Genomic DNA, 25,217 nt, shown 5'->3' on the forward strand with positions numbered 1-25,217 from the left:
GAGAGAGAGAAAGAAAGAAAGGAAAGAGAGAGAAAGAAAGAAAGAGAGAGAGAGAAAGAGAGAGAGAGAAAGAGAGGAAGAAAGAAAGAAGGAAGGAAGGAAAGAGAGAGAAAGAAAGAAAGAAGGAAAGAAAGAAAGAAAGAGAAAGAGAGAGAAGGAGGAAGGGGGAGGAGGAGGAGGAAGAAAGGAAGGAAGAAAGGAAGGAGGGAGGGAGAGAGGAAAGAAGGGAGGGAGAGAGGAAGGAAGAAAGGAAGGAAGGAAGGAAGGAAGGAAGGAAGGAAGTGAATGAGGAAGAAAGAAGAGGGAAAAGAAAAATATATAAGAAAAATGCTGCTCAGAAATAATGCCACCTGTGTTTGGTGATAATGCTGATTAACACTGGGACCCCAGATGTTTGTCATATTTGTAGATGAGTAACAAACAGTTCACAGACCATATTTTCCCCCTGGTATAGAATGTAGTAGGAAGTCAGTAAAGTAAGTTTGTGTACTATAACCTGAAGTAGCTCTGAATTGAGAATAAATCAGAATAAACTATTATTGGATAATGTAATTGATAGAATTTGATTTTTGCTAAGTACTTATTTAAGCCTCACAACTGCCCTATGGTTCAAGGGACTGACCCTATCCATTTTACAGGAAGGAAACTGATCAATCAGCTCGAATATGTAGCAGCTGACAGGCATAAAGCTAGAGAGACTCCTTGGGAGTCTAACTGCCCCAAAGCTTTGCTGACCTTGTTGAGTGTGCCTCATGTATACCCACACCTACCAAAGAACCTGGGTAAGCGCAACAGATCACTTTTATTTGTGTCTAAGTCCTTAACATCCAGGGATATTCATTCAAATTTGGGATTATGGTGGTTTAATTATTTAAATGCAGGCTTTTCATATCCAAATCACAAATACAAATAATGTTTCAGTTCTATCTACTAATTATTCTTTTAATAGCTTATGAGGTTATGAAATCATTCTCCATTGTGTAGAAGAGACTAAGATATAGAGAAATCATGGAATTTACATAAAGTCATAACATGGTGCCATATTTATTAATCAAGCCTCTGAGCTTTGCATCACTACACCAAACTCCAGACTTATTTTCATGAGGTCCAGAGAGAGAAAACACAAGACAATAATATCCTCTCCTGTTCATTTTTATTGCCCAAGCCTTGTGAGAATCCTAGCCTTTGTTAGTCTATCTCTTCCCTTCTCTTGTTTTCCCCTCCTTTCTTTTCCCTTTCCTCTCTTCCCCTCTGTTCTCTTTTCCCCCCACAGCAGTCTCCCCCACTTTGTTGGAGCTAATCAATCACTAAGTAAGGTTTCCAGATACACTCATAAAGTTTTCATGAAAAGGGCTGACTCCTTGACACTGAAGTGCAGAGCTGAAAATGTTGTGATAATCCTGTGTTTAGATTAGCTCTAAATACTTTCCTGATTAGTAAGACCTCCTTGCAAATCAAATATCTGGAGCGGCAATGCACATGGCTAGATATGAGTGTTCATAGAATACTAAGCTTATTCAAAGGATTGCGTGTGACTGTTGAGATGTTTATCCAAATATTCGACATTTTCTCGAGGGACCATTCATTTAGTAATAACAAAATTATTTTATTTAGAAAAACAAAGAAATTCCATGTGCAGAAATCATCATGCTGAATGAACAAATAAAATAAAACAGACATCTTCCTATCACAGAACTTCAGGACAGCAAAATCAGTGAAGGGTACAGCAGTATCATTGGAGATAAGAAACTAGGAGACAGCGTTATTTAAATACATCGCCTAGGAAAATAGAAAAGGGGAAATAAGACGAATTCCCATAGAGATTAGAAGTACAGAATCAGTCATCAAAGGGCCCTTTAAATCCACTTACTTCAAAGCCTACCCCTCACTTGTAAACAAATAAGGAAAATCAGGTTTAGAAAGGTTACACGTTTGACTGATAATACATAACCAGTACGTAGCTGAGCTACAACAATTTAACTGTTGCATCCTCAAGTATCAAACTATAATTGTTCATTTAATCTTGTCCTTTGGAAAGATTTCTGTTCAAGGAGGAAAAATAGTACTGGAATTTAAGAAAATAATGTAAAACTTAAGAGTATGGTTTGTATATACTCTAGATATACACTTGTATATACTCTAGATTGTATAGCCTTAGACTAACTGAAGTAAGTATTTAAGTGTCCTTTTTACTTAAACTCTACCAGTATGTACATATTTTTTAAACTATTGAAACTCTCCTATAATTAGAAATTGGATATGGGCCCTTGGACTTGTACATAAATAACATTTTTTTTCTTAAACAGCTCAAACTGAACTAGATATTTTAAATAAAGTGTGATATGTGTGATCATGCAACTGAGTGGTTCCCAAACTTTTAGACTCAAGATTCTTTTATATGAATAAGAGTTACTGAGGATCCTAAAGAATCTTATTTTTGAGCCTACTAATTTTTTAACCTTTATAGTCCATAAGAAAATCAGACATTCTTTCATGTCCCCTCAGCCTTCTACATGAGGTAATTTTAAATTTTAATTTCATTTTCCACAAATAATTTCTAATAGGCAATGATCTACACTAGAAATCCCCCTGAGGTGGACCCTGGAAGGTGGAGAGCAAAACATCACCTTTCCTCAAAACTTTTCTTTCCTGTAAGTAATATCTACCAATACTCACTTAAGGATCAAGAAAATGTGGTGTACACTGTGGTGTATAATGGAATTTTATGCCTCCATCAGAAAGAATGACATCGCCCCATTTGTTAGGAAATGGAATGACTTGTGAAAAATTCTATTAAGTGAAGTAAGCCAGGCCCAAAGAAACATAGGTCCCATGGTTTCCCTTATTTGCAATATCTAGTATATGTCTGGGACAAGTAGAAAAGGTCAAAAGCTATGTACATATGACCAGATAAGATGAAGTTAAGCAAAGTGAACTCCAAGATAGGGACACAAGTGTTTTTTACTTTCTTGCTATTGTTTCTAACATATTAATAAGGTACCATATGATTTTTTATTGCTTTGTATGTCCCTCCCCCACAGTATAAACCCCTGTTTTCACTATATTTGGTGTTGGTGTAATTTGGGGAAGGGAAGGGAAAAAAACCAAAATGTTTAAATAAGGGATTCAGGTTGATCCATTGCAACAATGAGATGTACAAGACACTATGTCGAAAACGAACTTTACAATTTAGGTGTGTGGGGGGGTAGTTGTGGAGATGGGAGGGAAGGGATAGTAGAGGAAAAACAAAGGAGGAGGCAACAACCCTTGATAAGAAATGTACTCATTACCTTGCTCATGTAATTGTAACCCCTCTGTACAGTATTTTCACAATAAAACTTATTTTAAAAACTTTAAAAAATATATTAAGTTTTAAATGACAATAATGTATTACATGGTAACATCAGCAATACACTGTTATAAAAATAAGCATGTTTTTAAAAATTGTGAAGAGAGAGGCATTTAACTGTATGTAAATCTGTGAATATCGGGCTTAATATAGCTGGATTCTTATTTCTATTTCTACATTGAATCTATTGCATCACCATCATATGCTATGTAGCCTCTAGAAAACTCCACTGTATGCAGAATGAGAGTAAAAAGGAATGTTTCAGCATTCATAGCTTTAACTTTGTGGGCCGATTGAAAGGTTCTCTAGGACTCCTAAGAGTGTCTCCTCTGCACTCTGACAACCTCCAACACAGATAGGGCATCGTTCCAAGGGCTCAGGAGCCATTAGAAAGGTATTTAACTTGGTCTTAAGCCATCAAAGGGGACTTCTTAGAGGACATCACAACTAAGTTGGTCATTGGCAGATAAATCTAAGTGATTTGAAAAAAATAGAGTCCACTGAGAGGGATAGAAAAGAATATTGCTGGCAAATAAAATTCAAGAGAGAATAGCTTGCTCTGTGAACCCTATGTAGCTGAGCACAGTTAATGCTCTGCAGGAAAATACAGAAACAATGAGAAATGAGACTTGAGAGTCTAGCCAGTGCTCAAGCCACATATAACATACTCCAGAGTTTGTATCTCATCCTCAGGTCAATAGTAGTCACTGAGGTTTTGAAGCATGGAGTTAAGAGGATTTGATTGACACCTTAGGGACGCACTGGGGCTGCTGTGTGAAGAATAGATTGCCAATTGGAAGGTGAGAGCAAAGAAGACAACAGAAATGTTGCTAAGGTTCTCTGTGAAATAGTTGATCAGACTAACATACAACAACTTTAGAGACATGAACATGGAGATGCATGTTTGTAAAGAGAACCAAACGGTAGAATGGACAAAAACAATTAATGTCATGGATGAGAAAGACATGAGAATCTCAGATGACTGTCAACTTTTTATTTTGCTTAGAAGTACCATTCCCTGGAAATGGAGTAAAAAATTTTATGAGAAACTGTAGGAAGGTAATAAGCATGATACTAAATATCATAAATTCAGTTTCTGAACCCGCTCAGTTGAGATATCTAAGAAAGCAGTAGGTTGTATGGGCTTGGAACTCTGGAGCAAGATTTAATCAGAGTAAGCAATGTGCAGTAACCAAGGACAAGGAAGAGCTAACCGAAGAATAGCATGGTAAGTGCAGCCTCACTGTTTCTATTGCATTTTGAGGCCCCAAAGTACAATGTGTTCACGTTTCTTCACTCTTGTCCTCATTTTCTTGTCTGTTTCAGTGGTTTTAGCTGTGCCTCCACAGTCAACTTTGAAGCTTTTCATCTTAACCCAAATTCAAAGAAGGAAACTCTTTTTAAGGCTCCCAAGATTGCAAAGATAAAGCGCCAGCAGCTGTGGTACAGTAGGAATATTTTTAGTGTTGAGGGGAAAAAATACTTGTAGCCCCTTTATGACAAATTTGGAAGAGGTATAACCAAGAATGGGGGAGATTGGTATTAGCTATAAAATGAGGGCATTGGGATATGTGTGTTTCATGCACTTCTGGCTATTGACATCTGTGGGGTTTGCATACAGTGCCTCTTTCAGGGCATATATTTGTGTTGCTTGCCTTCTCTCTTTGTCTATATTTGTATGTTTTACTCTCTCTCTCTCTCTCTGTTTTTTGTCGGTCATGGGGCCTGAACTCTGGGCCTGGGCGCTGTCCCTCAGCTCTTCAGCTCAAGGCTAGCACTCTACCACTTGAACCACAGCACCACTTCTGGCTTTTTCTGCTTATGTGGTGCTGAGGAATCGAACCCAGGTCTCATGCGTGCAAGGAAAGCACTCTACCACTGAGCCACCTTCCCAGCCCTCACTTTCTCTCTTTTGTTTAGACAGAGAACTCACCTTCAGTGTTTCCCACAACGTCCCAATATGTTCATATGTGCTTGTATATCAATACTTCAAGATCCAGCTAACTCACTCCTCTCCAACAAATCATCTTCAGCATTTATTATACATTTTCTTAATCTTTCCATCTTTATCAGAGTTTTGAAGAACAGTTCTAAACCTATTGGGGGCCTTTCTCTTTTAATCGCATAAATTATTATAATCGCACTTCCTCTGGTTAAAAATTATTCTGGAAATTGTTATTTATAAACATATAATTATAAATATAGTAAATCTATAAATACATTTATAAATAAAAAACTATATTGTATTTATATGGTTGGTATATGACCATATCATAAACTAGAATGCTGTTTGTATTTGCCTAGACATTCATTCATACCATAGCTTTCTCCATGTAAACTTCCTAAGATGTCAGAGAAACGCATTAACTAGAATTACCAAATGGAAGATAATTACCTCTAATACAAGATTCATCCCATAAGGCAAGAAGCCCTGAATCTGACAAGGAAGCAAGTAGAAGAAACTTGGTGGCCTTCATAGGTGCCAAGAAGTAGAAGGTATAGCTTTAACCAATGTAGGGAGAAGCTGACTTCACAATGACCAAGGTGGCAAATGGTAGGAGGTGGTGGCATTAGATTCCCAAAGGCCAGACTTACCTCTACTGGAGCTGCTGAGACCTGTCCTCTCCTTTGCCAAGCACTAGTAACCACTACTGCCACAAGAGCTAACACTAATTGAGTGATTATGTCAATTTATGTAGTATTCGGAACTTTTCATACATCTTAACACATTTAATTATCATCATCCTCTATGAAAGATATACTTTTAAAAATACATTTTGCAGCAGATGAAACTGGAGCACTGAGAAGTCAAATTACTTCCTCAAAGTAATACACGAGAAATGTTGCACAAATGGAACGCTGGCCCCTGGTTTAGACAGTATGACTCCACAATGTACACTCTAGCCATCATGCTTCACAAGCACTTGGTAATAAAGGAGCTCTCTCAACTATTAATCAACATTGCTCAGAAATCTCTTTCTACTAATGATAATCTTTCCTTTGCCCAATAATCCACTCCACAGCTTTCCTGGGTATTTGTGGTTTTGATATTTCATTGTTAAAGTTCTTTCCAGCCACTTTTCCCCCAATAGAAGGGTTCATCATAGAAGGTTAACTCCATTCCACTGTGAAGATCTTGATTTTCTTAAATACAAGGGCATGCACCAAACAATATAAAATTTAAGAGGACAGGATAAGGCAAATGGCCCATATAAAACCTTATTTTGGAAATACAAATAATCTTCTCTATTACAAAATCAAAAGCAAAATTTTTAATTAAAATTTTCATCTCTTTTTGATCAAATAAGAAGAAAAGGGAGAGTGCTAGATGGCTGCTAATTTATTTCTCACCCCTCCCTTCTAATCTCCCTCTCTCTTTTTCAACACTCATGCATACATACACACACTTTTCTCAAACAAGTAATAATCTAAAATAATGAATAATAATCTAAATAATCTAATAAAGCATTATAAACACCTCAACAATTTGCTTTTCTCGAAGCATTAAAAAAAATACTAGCAACTACCTTTGTCCCTAAAGCATGAAGGCCAATGGTAAAGTCACCAGCCTGTTAAGAAGTAAAGCTCAGATCCTCATCAAACTGAAGAATGGAAAATACATGAGGCTTAGCTTACCAGAAGTACATGATCCACATCAAAACAATCCTTAAATAGGAAGATCCGTGACCTGAGACCATGGTCTGACAATGAGAGTGGCTTTGAGGCAGAAGCCATACTTTTGGAATGATTAGTCTGAACACAGAACAAGCATCCGTGTTGATGGATACATTTTAAGACATCACAATGGCCAATCCGTCCAGATAAGTGTTTCCAATCTGCTTCATTTAGCTGGCAAATTCATTTAGCTGACCCTGCTTGCCATAAATTCAGACTAATCCATATATAATTCTTACTAGATTGCTCACTTGTTTAGTGTCACCATTTAGCCTGGATTATTGGTATTTTATAAACTCCAGCCAGGCCCCAAATTCCTTTAGGATGTCTAGTTCTTGTCATATTATGCTACTAAGAGTATTTTTGCCAGTAGGATCTTTTAAGGGGAAGTCACCCAGAATCCCTTTGAACATAAAGCCAGCCACACTGAAGTGGCATTCCAATGAACATGTTACCAAGAACTTTCTCTTTGTTAGTTCTCATAGTTAGTTTCACGTAAAATTTCAGAACTAAGAAGTATGTTTAAGTCAATTCAATCCTTTATTGATGCTTATTGTTCTTAAAGTGACACTAGAGAGACTAAGTTTCCAAGGTCACTGTGATATATAGAAGAAGAATTAAGGTTCTTATTCTAGCTCTTTCCAACATAATTAATGCTAACTCTTAAGCATAAGAAAAGTCATAGTAAGATAAGAATAATATCTATAGGACCTTTAGAATATATATAGACTTTACTATTTGTAATTTAATACAACTGCATGACAAATACAATTAATATTTCATTGTAAAGACTGCCAGGCTTAATGCCTATAAACTTTTGCTGTCCTATTCAAGTTTTCATAATTAATAAGTGGAGTTATGAATTAACACTAAAATTTCCATCTTCAAGTCTTTGGCTACTTTTTATGTCTCTCTTGATAAAATGGGAGCATAGCATCTCTGTATCAAAGAGAACCTTTATGGTTTTTTTCAGAATTATAAGCAATGAAGTTCTAAAATGAATGAAACCCTTTACCCCTTAGCTGACACGTTGCAAGTGGCCAATAAATATATTAATTGCAATCTTTCAAAAGCATCCCACTGGCAATTTAAGTTTAGGATTTTAAAAAAAATCACCAATGTCCTAAGAATTATTTTAGTTGAATTTTAAAAATACACAATTGAGTTCCTGATCTGATTTTTGTAATCATACTTGCAGTCAAATGCAGTTAGATATTATCCTTGTCTTAATACATCGAAATGTTTCTAGGTCCTAGCCCTTCCATATCAATAAAATAGCACACAACTTGATGTTTTCATCTTGATGTTTAAGATTGCAAACGAAAAGGAAGATCTCTATATACTGGAGAACATCATATGCAGTGACTGCATAGAGCCTCACGATGGCGCTAAATCACTACCGATAAAGCCTTCCAGACCCAGGATTACAGAAAGCAAACTGATCCAGAGCTGAAACACACAGAATGTTAACCAACAAGGAATTTGCTTTGGACCCCTGTGGTTCTCAGACAACCTTGAACAATGACCTTGCCATGCTCACAAATCTATCAGCAATGTGTACTCACCGCTGCTTTCCCTGCCTAGCATTACTACAAGTAATGTACAAAAGATTTTTTATTATTCTTAAAAATAACATTTAGGCTTGTCTCTTTAAAATGTTAGGTTGGTTTAAAATTCTCAATTTGGATTTGGGCCATGGTGCTTGCAAATAAGGTTTATATTTCTCCTATTCATCTACTGAGCATTTGGAACCATTTTTTAAATTCCTTACCTCTCCTAGTCCCAATTTCAGCTTGGAATCCCAATTCTTACTTCTTACTCCACTCTCATTTTAAAAGAGTTACAGAACTTTTCATTTGTCCTTAATAACATCTCCCACCTTTGTCTCTTTCTTCAATGTGTTTCTAAAACCACACTTCAGACCCTTTTACCCCACACCAAGGCTGTTACAATAGCAACAGCCTTCAAAATCCCTAGAGGACTATCTCCTAACCTCCACTTACTTTACAGTTCATTTGCTGTTGAGATTTCAAACACTGAACCCCAGAGATTCTGATTTAATTGCTCTGGGGTAAAGCATAGGTTAGGATTGTTTTTAAAGTTCTCTAACGATTAGATTATAATGTGCATCCACAGTTAAGAATCACTGTGCGTATTGATGGAGGTATATCTAGCATATCATGACCAGATTGACTTTAACTTTCAGCTCTCTTTGCCTACATTTTTAAGTAGTTTCCCACCGAAAACTGCAAATTAGTGAAATGAAGAACAAATCTATTCTGCTGATAGGTTTTATTTGGTCTGTTTAAAATTGTACAGACAGCCAGGAGCCAGTGGCTCATGTGCATAAATATATCTACTCAAGAGGCTGAAATCTGAGGATTGTGGTTCAAAGCCAGCCCAGACAGGAAAGTCCATGAGATTCTTATCTCCAAAAGCTGTAAGTGGAGCTTAGGCTTAAGTGGTAGAGCTCCAAGCTTGAGCAAAAATCTGGATAGGCCTTCAGTTCAAGCCCCAGGATAGAAAGGAAGGAAGGAAGGAAGGAGGGAGGGAGGGAGGGAGGAAAGGCAAGAAGGAGAGAAGGAGAGAGGGAGGGAAGGGAAGGAAGGAAGGAGGGAAGGAAGGAAGGAAGGAAGGGAGGGAGGGAAGGAAGGAAGGAAGGAAAGAAGGAAGGAAGGAAGGAAGGAAAGGAACGGAAGGAAATGCAAGAATCATTGTCAAGCTAATTCCAGATAAAACCTCTTCTATATTCACACAACCCTGTCCCCACAGTTTCCCACCTTCATCTCTAGGCAGGAGTAATTGTGGCTGCCTTTGTGCTGCTACCATGAAATCAGGAATAGACTTGATTGCAATTTTACAAAGCCTAGTTGTTTTTTTTTTTTTTAAAAAAAAGCAAGCACTCAGCAAGTATTTGCTGCACTGGATTCAAAATAATTCATGTGCAATGATATCCCCAGCTGGCAGCCAAGTGTTTTAAATTCAGTTATAGATGTCTTTGGAACAAAATGCAACAACAACTGAGTCACTGAACTATAGTGGAGATGCTTTAGTCTGGCATTTGAAGATATTCATAGCTTAGGGTAGAAACAACCCTAGTTATGTTAATACCACTTGGCACCAGTTGGTACCACTGATTCTAAAACCTATTGGAGTCACTTTGGGGAATTTAGTGCTAATGGGAAGCTCATAACATGAAAAGCAGATCTTGCAGTTTATCTGAAAGGACAGATCTTCGGAAGTGCTTCATTGAGGTGGGAACACCTGGCACTGCATATTGTCAGTCCTCCTGGGAGTCACATTACCATTAACACAGAATCAATAATTTCCCACTTTGGACAAGTGGCTACTTGCCAGTTCATTTCTACTCAGGTCATGCAGAAGCCATTCTGTTCATTTATTGACCTACTAATGGTTTGTAACCCATTTATAAATAGATTTTATCAGCACAAATGATTATTGTCTAACGTCCCTGGCATTTGAATATATCTCAAGGATAAAACAAAGTAACCTCTAGTATGATTGGAGCCCCAGTCCTTACAATTAGCAGCTGTGTGGCTCTGGGCTAGTCACTTGCATTCAAGCCTCACATTCTTCATCTGTAAAATAAGACCAATAACAAACTTTCCATAGAACTGTCATACAAATTAAATGTAAGAATCTGCTTCAGAATCTAGCCATGTAAGAGATGCTTGTCAGAAATCATTTCTCTTCCTTCTTCCTTGACCAAGAGTAGAGATTAATAACTTTGCTCTTTCAGTAACTTTGCCAAACAGGAAACATTTTAGTCTTTGCAGGTCACCTAATTCCTTTCATAACTCTCAAGTGTGTCATTGTCAAGCAAAAGCATCCATTGACAATGAGCAGGGATGAATTCCCATAAAATAGTACATTAAAATGATGCATCCTACAAGATTTGGCCCACAGGCTATGGAACCTCTGTTACCTCCACCTATATGTCCAGATATCACCATTTCACCATTCTGGTACATTCCATCTGCTTTTGAGTCCATCTGCTTCTGATTATATCCTTCCTTCCTTTCTCCTCATTGCTTTTATTCTATTTCTTAAACAAATGGGTTAAATGGCTTGACTCACTTTTTTTCTTTTTAATTTTATGCCTTGAGAAGCTCCCAGGGAACTGAGATACTCAGTTAATTTATCCACACCACAAGTCTTGAAGCAAATCACCCAAAGTTGAGCAAAACCCCCTCACCCCTCACAGAGAGGTCAGGAAAAGGATACAGAAAAGATTTAATTGTGGAGAAAGAAAAGCTGCAAGTTATATCCTGATTTTAAAAGTATGTTTGCATTTGTATCTGTAGGCAAATGCAATGTGTCAAGACTTCTTCAAAGATATAAGATTAAAACAATTATCACCTATGGCTGGATGAGAACGTAAGATGAGGGCTAGGGATGGACAGGTATTTCCTAGTAGTTTTAATATCTGTGTTTTAAAATCATGAGAATAATTTAAACTCTATTGAAAAATTAATATACTAAACATTAAAGAGTAAACAATCTTTTATATTAACAAAACCATTATAAGAAAGAGATAAATGTGTGGGGTGGGGACAGATAGGAACCCGCTTGGCATCTAAGATACTAGTCACCAACCACAGGTGTTTCCTGAGAACTCTGTGACAATCTCATAACACTCCGTGTTCATGGATTTTCATCTATATGCTGCCTTCTGCTTGTGGGACAAGAGGAGCAAATGTACACTCTCCAGTTAGTAGAGAAGGAATCAGAAGAATGTATTACATATTTTATCATGTTCTACATCACAATACAATTTTCCCATGTGGTTCTGTTCTTGTTTCATATACTCTCTGGTCATCTAGCTGCTCACTAAACATTACTTAAAAAAAAATAAACATTTATTGGGATTCGCTCTGAACTTCCATTCTTTGTCTTATGCTTCTTTGAAAACGCAACTCCTTGAACTATGAGGAATGATTTTTCTTCCTTCTTAATCATAATCTAATTTCTACCTCTACTACTCCATTAAGTCAATTTTTCTCCAAAGACCTCATTGACTCTCACAAACAAATCAAAATGTTGTTCCTTCCCCTATCTCCCTTTATGATTTCCCTTTTGCAAAAAAAAAAAATGCCTATATCACTGAAGAACTCTTTCTACTCAACATTCAAGAATCTTCTCTCTCCCTAACTAGTTCTGCCAAAGACGTGCCTTCTTTGTCCCTGCCTCAAAATTGGGTTACAACTTAGATCTCAGATGCCGCTCTTATTCTTTTCCCTATTTATTTTCATTCTCTTGGAGAATTCTTCTGTCCAGTCTACCTAGTGGGAAGTGTAAAACAGATGGGGGACTTGAAGCCTGGCTCTGTGATTTACTAGCTGTACTGCTCAGGAAAAATGATTTCATCAATTTAAACTCAATTTCCTCCACTCAAAAATGGTGATTTGCTCATTTGTTCAACAATCTTTACTGAATGCCTACTTATATATTTCATATTATAGGTACATGAGATTCACTAGCAAACTAAACAGATAAATATTTCTTCTCTTATAAAACTCCTAATGTAGCAGAGGAAGATAGACCAAAACACACTGTATAAGAAAATTATATGACATACCAGAATGAGTTAAGAGCTGTGTAAAAGAAAAGGCCAGGTTATACCTTCACAAAGATGGACAGGTTGGGGTAGGTTTCTCTGAGAAAGTGATTTTTAAGCAAAGACTCACAAGAGAAATGCAGGCATCTGGTGAAGAGAAACTGACAAAGGCCCAAAGGGCAGAAGCATGCCCAGAATTTTCCAGGAACAACAAAGAGGCCAGTGGAAATGGAGTAAAATGGGCATGACGAAGAGCAGTTGAAAACAAGATTAGAGAGGAAACCTGGAAACGATTTCACAAAAGACCCTGAATGCAATAGCTGATTTTTAACAAAGGAGTGACATGATCAGATTTATGTTTTGAAATGATCACTCTGGCTGCTATGTTGGGAACAGATTGTAGTGTTATCAAAATGAAAACAGAACAGTTCGGAGTCAACTCCAGTAATCTAGGCAGTGAGTGATAGTAACTAGGCAAGAGTTGGAATTTAAGATTTTAAAACAAAAAGGATTGTTGTAAGAATCCTTCCTATATATCCATAAGAATTCTATAATTGAATTATTGTAGATAAAGTATCTAGAAGATGCCTGATACAAAGAAGATATTAACTCACTTATCCACTCTTGACAGTTTGCAAGTAAAATAGATTCTCTAGAAGAAGGCCAAAACTAGAGTGTGATATCCAAGTTCAGTTAACTGGGAACTGGTAGCTGCCATCACCTAAAGTAGTGTTACCTTTCAGAAAGGCTATTGGAAGCCATGTCTTACTGATGTAATGTGCTGGTTCTGGGTTCAAATCCTGACTTTATATTTATTAGCTATGACAACTTGAGCAAGTTTCTTTATTATGTTTTGCCTTAGCTTCTTCACCTGAAAAAAAAACCTATCTCTTAGGACTTAAGTAGAATAAAATATGTAAAAACATAACAAAATCAAACAAAAAACATGACCACTTAGCACAGAGCCAAATGCAAAATAAGAATTCAAAAAGCACTAGTTATTCTAGGCTAAATTACAATTCAGAAGTTGCAGGAGATAGTCATTATGACGTCTGCATTTTATCTTGTGTTCTACCTTCCTTCTATCTGTCTAAATCCTGTATATCCACAAAGTCCCATCCAATGTTTACCAAATCATTAGAATTTCCAGGCAAATTCAAGCTATGACATTATCTCTCTATAACATGATATTTACATGTAGTGAATACTGATCACTTCCTTATGGAGAGGCATGAGAACACTGAGTCAATAATACATATTTTAGAGAATATGGACTGTCTCTCAGCCTCAGCTTCTTCATCCATAAGATAGAGTTCAGAGTTAGACGTATTCATAACTCAGGTAGTAGAGTGCCAAGTTAGCAAGCATGAGGCCCTGAGTTCAAAACCCAGTACTGCCCAAACAAAGGAGCTCATATTAGAGTTGTGTAGATTTGATACATAAACACTTAATACACAATTATTAATGTTATTATTCTGTGTGTGCCCGTGCACGTGCTTTGCATGCATGCCAGTCCTATAACTTAGAGTCAGGTTCTAGCTGAGCCACAGCTCCACTTCCCGCTTTTTCATGGTTAATTAGACAGTCTCAGGGACTTTGTTGCCTGGCTAGCTTGGAACCACAATCCTCAGATCTCAGCCTCCCTAGTAGCTAGGATATACAGGCGTGAGCTACAAGCACCCAGATTAATGTTATATTATCATATATTTATGCTAATTTTTTCCTCTTTATCAACTTGGACTATCTGCCATCTGTTGATTCTGTTCACATGTATTATATTTAGTTCCTAGATCAGTGCTAGTCCCAAAACAGTGTCCAACAATGATGTAAAAAACTGAGGAGTAGCTCCAAACCAGCATAAGATTGTATAAATTTTACTTTCTTTTCTTTTTAACCAAATTTGGGTGGCTCCTAAACACTGTGTTCTCCCCTCTGTCATAGTTTCCCAGGGAGGGAGCTAGTCTCTTCTAGGGAAGCCATGTGACACATTACAAGAAAAGTGAACTAAGAGTCAGAAGACATAGGTTCGTATCCTAACTTTACAAGCAAAAGTATCAGTCTGTCTACCTATCCAATAATTTTAGCTCGGGAAAACAACTTAAGCTCAATGAATCTCTATTTCCATTCATGTAAAGAAGGTATGACCTGCCTTCTGCCCTACACTTTGAAAACTCAGAAAGCAGGTGGAAAATTTATACATGTAAAGTGCTACACAGATGATCATGGGCATAACCATTTCTAGTCACTTATAAACATTAACAAGAACTAAACATTAAAAAAGTAATGATGACGATCAAATTAATTGGATCTATCTCCAATAAAGTTATGTAGAGAAGACCATTACTACAATAACCAGAATGAGTCTTGTTTTCACTTCAGATGACTGTTACAAGATAGATCCATAAATTTTATTATGGAGTTCAGGCTTAGAATTTTGTGAAGTCTAGCCTCAAAGATTCCATTTATTTCCAAAAGTAAGTATTTACTCAGTGTGTGAATTGCATGTCTCAGAGCCTATAGGTAATAGCATGTAATAAACTAGAGGTCTCAGGAGAAAGACTAAAGAAAAATGAAGAATTCCACTAAAAACAGAAATATCTGTGCTATTTCAACAAGAAGGCATTACCAATATAGAGGCTACCGAAAGGTTGAAAGCAAATAAATAAAGAAGCACCGATGGTACCTAGAATATTCCACTTACATAATCCTCAGGCACTTTTACATGCATAGCCACTGTCCTGTTTTATTTTGCATTACAGAAGTCCACCATTCATCAAGAACCTAAGTTTCAGCAACAGCGACAGAACTGTGTACCAGGCAACTAATGCACTGAAAAGAGTAGATTCTAATGATGCACACAATGTCACACAATACAGTGATCATTGTGCTTTTTTCCTTTCTTTCTTTGGAGAGTTCATCAGGGATATAAATGATAACACCATATTTGCTCAAATGAAGAAGGGAGACGTTGCTCTCCTCTTCAGAATGACTTCTAAAAAGTCATTTGGGTCAAGACTGTCTTACCTCAATTTTTTTCCATATGGCTTCATAGTTGTCTTGGTGTTGAATATCTTGCATCAGTTTCTGGATTAGAGCAGATTTTGCCACAGAATGGCTTTCGTTTTTCTCAGAGGGTGAAGCTTTTTCTGCTTTCTCGTCGATGTATTTTTTCATGCCAGAGAGAGGTATAAACAACTCTTCATCAGAAAGAATGTCACTGAGGGGCCCAGATTCAATGCTTTCTCCCAGAGAAGAAGCAATGTCGCTGGACGAGCTTGGGGACACTCTGCCTAGCCGTGTATGTTTTTTCTTGATGTGGTGTGTTGGATAGATCTCAGAGTCTGAATTCATTTCCGAGAGTTCCCAGTCATCAATATTCTGAATGATTTCCTCTCTCGGTTTTTGAGGCAGAAGCTTTGTTAGATTTTCCAGCTTCAAAGCTAAGACTTCTGTCTGTTTAAGGTAGGATGGCAGCGCTAGGTATTCGTCAGAACCATACCAGGCCTCCACAACCTGGCCATTCTTGGCAACATGACTTGGCGAGGAGGTGGAACAGCCATTTTTGCTTTCATGTTTGGAAAGAGGTACTGGCGACATGGTATCGTCTGAGCCAACGGAGGATTCACTACTCTGAGTGAAAGGTGGTGAACTGGATGTTTCTGACTGCACTGGCACTTTGGCATCCCAATGTCTCTGAGTGCACAGCTCAGCTGAGGATGTGGAAGCAGAATCCATTTCTGGCCCGTCTGTGACCTTAGGCGCACTGGAAGCCTTTCCATTCGGCATCACTGAGCATCTCATATTTTCATCCTGTTTGCCTGAACCAGCTCCTAGATCAGTTGTTTGGCGTGCGGGCACCTCTTGCGAGGTCTTGTGTAGCTTCTTCAGTCGAGGTTTCTCTTTATGGCAGTCATTAAGCCTTCCCAAGCTAGAAGATATTTCTTTAATGTGACTTCTAACTATATTTTCAATATTGCCAATACCCACCTTGTGCAAACACTCATAGGACTGGCTGGCAGCAGATGGACTGTTGGGGTAAGAAGACTGTAACACCAGACAGAGCTTAGATCTGTCAGGAGGGTCCACCAGTGAGGGAGTGCTCCTGCTCATCTCAGGCTTCAGATCAACCATGCACTTCTTGCCACCATTGCCTTTCAGAATGTTCTTAAAAGTTTCTTCTTTAAGGAAAAGCCCTCTTTTGGGCAATGTGGGCTGTGTGGGAGAATCCTCGTTATAATTAAAGCAATCTCTGATGGATCGCTTAGGGGTTATATTTTCACCCGGAAGAGGCGGTTGATTCTGTGCACCAAGATGCAGGGAGGAACTACATTCTTGCTTTGCATTGTCAGAAGAGTGATGAACAGCATTTGCCAGAATGTCCCCTGAAGATGACGGCCCTGGTGGTAAGTCTGATTGCTCTTTGTCTGCAAAAGCGACGTTTTCCCCACATGCACCCTTTTCCTCTGCTGAAGGAGACACTTGAGATGGCTCCTCACTGACTGCTTCACTGCAGTTTGAAGGGGGGATGGAGTCAGCAGCTACGGTGAGCAACCCAACGCTTCGGATAAGCTCAGGGAACTCTTTCTCCATCTCACTATATCTCCAAGAGTCAAAGGGTTTGGTTTTGACCTGGCTAGAAGTCATGTCGCTCAGGCCACCCAGCAAATCCTCACTTGGACTGTAGTCAGATAGTTCAAATGCAGTAATACCACAATCCAGAGACAAGTAATTTTGAGAACATTTGATAGTTAACTGTCCCGAGTCATCCACTTCTGTTAGAGAATCAAGTCGGCCCTGAAACAGACAATAGCATTGGTTTCAGTAGAGGCAATATCAGTTACCACAAACTGCTGGTTCAGATGAAATATCAACATAGGCCTCTATCAGAAGGACATCCGTCAAGGTGGCTTCTGGTTTGATATGCAGAAACGTGTATTAATTAACTGCCACATAGTTGTACATGTGGCATTTAAAGGTTTTTCTTTAATCTGTCAGAGAGCCTTAGTAGAAATGTCCAAGGATAGTCCAAAATATACATTCCTCTCTCAATTTTCTATTTGAAAATATACCATATTCTATATATTCTTAAATAATAAAAAAATTCTTAAATAATAAAAATCTATGAGCACAAAGCACTGTAAAAATGAAATCTTTTGTGTGTGTTTGGGCGATCACTCTAGCATTTAATGAGGTGGCTAGTACACAGTAGAAGTTTCAAAAATATTTCACAGTAAAATAATTGTGTCAACCCAATTAGATTAAATTTATATTCACAAATCACAGGAAAGTGAACTGTTGACTTTGCAAATATGTAATGAGCAGTTTAAGATCAGTTTTCCTTTGGCCTACCTTTCAAAGGAACACACAGATTATCCTGGGGATAATCTCCCACCTGTGAGTGGGAGAATTATCTTCATCCCATCTCCTTCCTCTACATGTGTTTCTTCCCTCAGTCTGAGCCCACTGATATAGTTAGTGACCAACTGTCCATTTCCCTTATTATTTATAGCTCGAACTAGGCTTGTTTAAAACTCCTGCATACTAAAATAGCATGGCAGGTATGCATTTTAACTTTCTGTTCTTTAATTTTGTGGTTAAGATTTTTGTCTCATTGCTAATATAAGCAAGGTGATTTGGTTTATGGTATTCTACTGTGCTTACAAAAGTGGAGGACAGGCTGGTCTGATCTAGGACCTTAAGGAATGAATAGAAAAAGCTGAAAAGTGAGAAGTAGTTATAATCCTAGCCCTCTGGTCTTCTGGAGAAGGGCTTAGAATGATCCAAGGGAAGCCAGACCCACATACCCTGTTTCTTTCAACATATTATTTAAGGTTTGGCTCCTCTCAGATTTTTTCCTTTTTCTTTTTCTCTTTTGGTACCAGTACTGGGGTTTAAACTCATAGCCTCAGCCCTTGCTTGGTTTTTCACTAAAGGGTGGCTCTCTACCACTGGAGCCACACCTTCATGTCTGGCTTTTTGCTGGTTAGTTGGATATAAGAGTCTCACAGACTTTTCTTCTCAGACAGGTTTTGAATAGTGATCCCATATCTCAGCCTCCCAGGTAGCTAGGATTACAGGTGTGAGTCACTGACACCCAACTCTCCCAAGATCTTCCATGGGTTTTATTGTTCACTATTCATTTTGTTTCTGGAGTGCTCACTCCCCTTCAGATATTGTTCCTGCTTTTATTTCACATCTCTCCAGAACATCCAGATAACTCTTATAGTAATAATAAAAAGCCTTCTTTACTTTTTCTAAGCCTTAGTTTCCTCATTCACAAATGAGAGTGATTGATTATTATTACTTAAAATTTCTTTTGCTAGTCCTGGGGCTTAAACTCAGATCCTAGGCTCTGACCCTAAGCTTCTTAGTGTTCAAGGCTAGCACTCTACCACTTGAGCCACAGCACCACTTCTGGCTTTTTCTGAGTAGTTTATTGGTGATGAGTGTCTCATAGACTTTTCTGCCTGGGCTGGCTTCATATCATGATCTTCAGATCTCATCATCCTGAGTAACCAGGATGACAGGCATGAGCTACTAGCACCCAACTTATTATTACTTTTTAATTTAATCCTTACAACTTTCCTCTGAGATCTGTATTATTGTCCTATTTTACCCATGAGGAAACTGAGCCAAAAAGGAAAATTAGTAGCCTTATGATCAAGAGCCAAGTTAGACCTTGGACTAAGGCTCTCTCTCCCAAACTCCAAGTTCCAACAATTACATACTACTTTGAGCTTACATATACTTTCCTTCGATTTGTAATGTTAGCTAACTACCTTTGAGCAAACAGGAAATGGCTGAGGAGTATACTTAGTCCCCATTTGGCATCATAATCCCTGGGACACTATCTTACATAATAGGAACTCAATAAATAACTGTAGATGAATATGTTGAAGATATATGTTAGATAATACCATCTCAAAGAGCAGAATAAAGTGCTTTTTAGAAAACCTCAGGGATCTTTAGCCAGTTACTAGTTTGAAAAGAAGATACTATACCACACTTAAAAGCCCTCACTGATCCAAATGGATCCCTCTCTCTTTCTGATCTGAGACAATCTGACTATCTTATATAGTAAGAGAGCTGAGTAATTGTCACACAAGAATATTTTTATTTATATTTAGTTTTAATGGAAAAAGTATCTCCCCAAAATTAAGCAAACCATAAAAACAAACAAACAAGAACCTCAGAAAGCATAAGCAACATAGTCTTACGCTAGATATGTAGCTCAATAGAATGCCAGCCAAGCACGTGTAAGGGACCGAGTTTGATCCACAACATGCTTGTACACATGCATGTGTGCATGCGCATGTGTGCACGCACACACACATACACACACACACACACATACAATCATACCTGGACTAGGTCTTTAAATAGTCAGAAGAAAAACACCAAGGAATGAGTGAGTCAAACAAAAGTCAGTTTGTGCTATTTTTAAGAGACTAAGAATGAGATTCCCAACATAACAGCAGCTTCTATTTTTAATTGTTTAACTTTGTTCATCATGGATAAATAATACTATAAATGATGGCAATTCCATAAGGTTTATTTAAATTACCAACTAGCTAATTTTCAATACATTTCCTATTTTTAATCGTTATTACCCTTCAGCACTCATATGCGGTCAGAGGTCATTTTCAGTTTTTTGATTTGCGTGTTTTATTTTTGTTTTGTCTTCATTTTATAGTATTGGGATTGAAAACAGGGCCTGGTGCATGGTAGGCAAGCAGCAGACCACTAAAGTCTATCTCCAGCATCATACTGAGGCAATTTTGAGAAAAATCTTCTGCGGTATCTTGTAGTGAATGAAAAGTCTCATTATTACTCAAAATATTACTTAGTAATACTAATGCTTTTAGTGCCATTGATTCCTTCTAGACCATCTTCCCAGATACCTTAAATGCACATTGGTTTTATTTCCTTCTTTATCCCAGGAGTATCACATTTATTACTGTAGATAGCTGTGTCAGAGCTGTCTAGCAATGTCTCTATTCAAATACATCACCACTTAATATGCTATGAAACAGATCTACAATGAAAGTTCCATTTTATGGAATTTATTTCATGGTAATGAACTCACTTTATTGCTACTTTCATTCTTGCCTCAGACATCAAGGAAGTACCCTCATTTTTTTATCCAGTTTGAAGCAAGAAATTTTGCCTAATTTTGTCTCTATACTTAACAGAAGTTTAGTTTCAAAAGCCTTCTTAGATCTTTTTTAAAAAACTTTGCACAAAGAAAAATGAAACAACACTTATAATTTACATTTTTCTATTAAAATGATCTAAGGAAATACTACTGTCCAGTGCTAGATGAGTCATCTACACTAAAAAATTTTCTATGTTCCTCTCTCCCCATTTGTTACATTTTAATTCTTAACACATAAATTCATTGACCTCTTAGAAAAATTTCCCACACTGTCAGAGTCCTTGTTCAGACTTATTCTATCTCTACTATGTTGGGATTCTATGATTCTGAATGCATTCCAGAAAACAGCAGTGGACTGAGAAGAGTAAGTATGATAGAAAAATGTAAAACAAAGTTTCACTTCTGATCAACAAGGAGAAAAATTACACAAAAATCTTTCAACATTATTTACCAAAATAAGGATTCTTAAGAATTTTCATTTTCTACAGGCTGAGATTATGGAACACATAATTAATCTCTATGATTAATTCCAACTTCTCCAAGCTAAAGTAGTAATATCTCCTTATTGTACACCAGAGCAGTGATTAACTGAAATATTTAATTTAATTCAATTAATCAGGAAGCTAAACAGAAAAACAATAAAGTTTTATGAGAAATACAGAGATGAATACCATCTGTAGTTAATCCTTATGCAGTTCAAAATCAAGAATATATACTTTGTCTTGCTATATATTGCCCTGTAATATGTACCAGTGGGAAAATACACAAAGCGCTATGTTATGAGTCATGTGAAGGATCAGTGTATCTCCACAGAAGGAAATATCATTTAAGCAAATTGCTAGCTAACTACATTATCTGGTACATAATCATTTCCCATCAACATTTGCTATTGTGTTAATGTTAATTATTAAGATTTATTGCTACTCATGTGACATTACCTCTCTCCACTTCAGTCCTCTAATCTGGATGCAGTGACAGCACCTATAAAATGAGGATAATTCACCTCTCCTGCTACTGTGTTTAAATATGAAATGTTTCCAGCAAACTTATGTGGAAATGTGAGGCTGTGCTAACTTTGGTAGGTGAGTCCTAGACAAACCAAGTTAGTCACTGACAGTGTGTCCTTAGGGAAATCTTTCTCCTGGCCTCTTCCTCTATCTCTCCCTCTCAGTTCTTTCCCCCCTTCCTTCTCTCTTTCCTGTTTATCATGGAGTAGATAGCCTGTTGTTCTACCAGTGATGCTCTACCTTAAAGTGTGGGCCTAGAAACAACAAAGCAAAGAGTAAAGGACTATGGCCTGAAATTGTGAGCCAAAATATATCCATTCTTATTAGGTTGTTTCTGACAGATATTTTGTCACAGTGACAAAAAAATTACCTAATACACCTGCCTATTTCCCCAAACTGTGTGAAGATCAAAGTATGAAGGTGATTGCTAACATATTGTATCTTTTGAATATCTAGTGTTGTACATGGTAGGAAATCAATAGAAATGTAGAGAAAGTAGAGAGAAGGGAGGAAGGAATTATCTATCATTCCTTGTCATTGGTTTTACTTAATTATTCCTAGATTTATGTGTTTCAGCAATTATTGAACCTCTCTGAAATTTACTTTTTTCTATCATATTTTTAACAGACCTTACTTTCTTTACACAATAAAACAGAAAATTCTAATGCAAAATATTCTTTACACAAATTTGAACTTTGTATTGAAGTGTTTATTTACTTATTTAGCTTGCTTCTGTATTAGTAGGATATTAGAAAATACGATAACTAGATACAGGCTGTTCCATTTATTTTTTATTTTTTGTCCATCATGGGGCTTGAATTTGGGCCTGGGTGCTGTCCCTCAGCTCTTCAGTTCAAGGCTAGCGCTCTACCACTTGAGCCACAGCGCCACCACCTTAGTAGCTAGGATTACAGGTATGAGCCACTGGTGCCCGGCTTCTGTTCCATATTTAAATAAAGAATAAAACCCATTTATTTTAACTTTTCAAAAAGAGAGAGTTTCAAACTTGTTATATTCTCAGGTTCTCTATCTACTCTTCAATGTAACTGCAATTCAACTGAATTAGGAAAGAAAAAATTGAATCCCCCTTCTCTGAAAGGGAAATCTACTATTCTATTTTATCAGTGTTTTTTTTTTGTTATTTCTCTCTTCATTATACAAATATTTTAAGCTAAATTTATTCTGATAAGACAGAGAATTGTTTTTCTAATTCCCTTCCTGGCTTTCACACTTCTACTATGCTCACAGAAACAAAAGTAAGGAGTTTTTAATTCTCTTGGCATCATATTAGAACCACTCCTCTGTTATTCCCACATATATTCTTGCATCTTTTCAATAGTATTAAAGATTAATCTCAAGTAGGAAAATTCATAAAAGTGCTTCAAAAATCCACAAATAAATGTCAACTCACATTATGAGAAACATAATAGATGCTATTTAATTTAAACTCACGACACAGATGACTTTTACCAGTTAGCCCCAGTGGCTTTCCACCCCATCTTCAACTACTAATTCATGAGTCTTACATATAAATATAAGCACACAATTAAGTATATCTCACAAAACAATAATGACAGCGATAACTTTACTCTGTATATCTAGCTCCTACAACAAAGAGCTGATAATCAATTGATACTTTTTGAGCAAATAGATATGTAAAATGAATTGATTCTATTCAATAATTTGTAACGCCCCTTCTAGAAAGCAGACCAATCTAAAGAAACAGCTCTTGGAATTCAAACAGATTTTTTTCATCTCTGATTTCATTAACATAGATCCTCAGAGGCAGTTTAGAGGAAAATTTGCTAGCTGGAGATTCTCTGTAATATCCCATAACCATAACCCATCCCATAAACACTCTCCCAACTGAGAGGCTTCTAGAGATCGCTCCCATTGGAAGAAAAAGCATAGCACTTCCATCTCATAGTTCTTCCTTTCATTCATATCTCCTCCCCAGAGCTGCAACAGCAAGGGGAGATAACTGAAAACACACAGTGATGAAGTTAGAGGAGAAGAACGTTGCTTTTCATTCTGATAGACTTCTAGCCCTACAGGGAGTTTGTCACAGCCAAAGCACCTTTGTTTTGAATAAACAACCACCAAGAAAAATAAATCATTTATTACAATAGCTAGAGATTTGTCTTGCAGTATCAATGTTGAAGTCCCGGAAACACTAATAAATTTTAAATGTGTGATTTATGCAGCACTAATTATAAGACCTTTTTATCTTAGATATTGGATTGATGTGAGTGCATTATGAACTCATGAATATATGTGTTCACAAACCTAACAGTAAAGAACAAAACTGGGTTTCAAAAGCCATGAAAGTGCTAGGTACTGATGGCTCATGCCTGTGATCCTAGCTCAGGGCAGGGAGCTGAGATCTGAGGATTGCAATTCAAATGCCAGCCCAGGCAGGAAAGCTAGTGAGACTCTAATCTCCAATAAATTACTCAGAAAAAGCCAAAAGTTGTGCTCTGGCTCAAGTGGTAGAGTGCTAGCCTTGGACACACAGAGGCTCATGGACAGAAGCCAGGCCTCCAGGACTGGCAAAAAATGCAAAAATTAAAAAAAATAACCAAAAGTATACTCTCTCTCTCTCTCTCTTACACACACACACACACACACACACACACACACACAATACACACACACACACACTCACACAGAAAACACATCCCATATCCATATACGGTATTGACATCTATATCTATATACCCATTCCTTGTTTAGCCATCACAATGCTTCTTCTGTAAATGTATGTCGATTTTATTTGAGAATGGTAGAGGGTGTTGTTATTCTGTAAGAATAATAGCAACAAACTATTCAAAGTATTCTTGACACAGACAAGGAAAATAAAATAACTGATTATATAATATTCCAATATCTACCTGATGCACTATATCCATAATGACTTTCTGAACATTTCTTTCATGCTTGAAATTAGGTCCAATTCTGTATCTTTATCATCTGCCCTCTACTTACCTATAACCCTACATCCTGTTTCCTGTTCTCTTTGAGTCTTTTGCTTAAGTCCTATCTGCCTTTTGCCTTTTGAGTCTTTGACCATGCCATTCCCTGTATCTAGAACATTTCTTTGCTATCCATCTATAATCCTGCCTCTCCTTTATAGGTCAGCTTAGACGTTTTCTTCTAGAAAAGCCTACATGAATTGTATTTTTCTCTGTCCTCAAACTGTATCACATACATTTATCACACGATGACCTTCATGTTTGTTAACTTCTCTCCATTTCCTGCTAGATTCAAAGCTCTTCTAAGGTAGAGAACATGTTGTAATCTCAACTAGATTACTAGCACCTAGAGCCTGGATATAGTAAGTGTTCAGTAAAAACATATTAAAAACTTAAAGTGGATCAGGAAATGAGGTCAACACCAACATTCATGATGGTATCTATGGAAATTACTTAGTGTGAATTCTCCTGGTCTAAAGCC

General features: G+C 37.2%; 1 protein-coding gene across 1 annotated transcript in view; it reads right to left on the bottom strand.

Annotated features, from left to right (window-relative positions):
• The window catches only part of Akap6 (A kinase (PRKA) anchor protein 6), a 465,374-nt gene that overhangs the window by 264,360 nt on the left and 175,797 nt on the right, over window positions 1-25,217 (bottom strand). Inside the window, exon 4 of the mRNA XM_013033451.1 lies at window positions 15,627-17,396. Coding sequence (XP_012888905.1) covers window positions 15,627-17,396 — 1,770 coding nt within the window. The remainder of the gene's footprint in view (window positions 1-15,626; window positions 17,397-25,217) is intronic.

The sequence above is a fragment of the Dipodomys ordii genome, unplaced genomic scaffold (assembly GCF_000151885.1).
Source record: "Dipodomys ordii isolate 6190 unplaced genomic scaffold, Dord_2.0 Scaffold168, whole genome shotgun sequence".
Taxonomy (NCBI): domain Eukaryota; kingdom Metazoa; phylum Chordata; class Mammalia; order Rodentia; family Heteromyidae; genus Dipodomys; species Dipodomys ordii.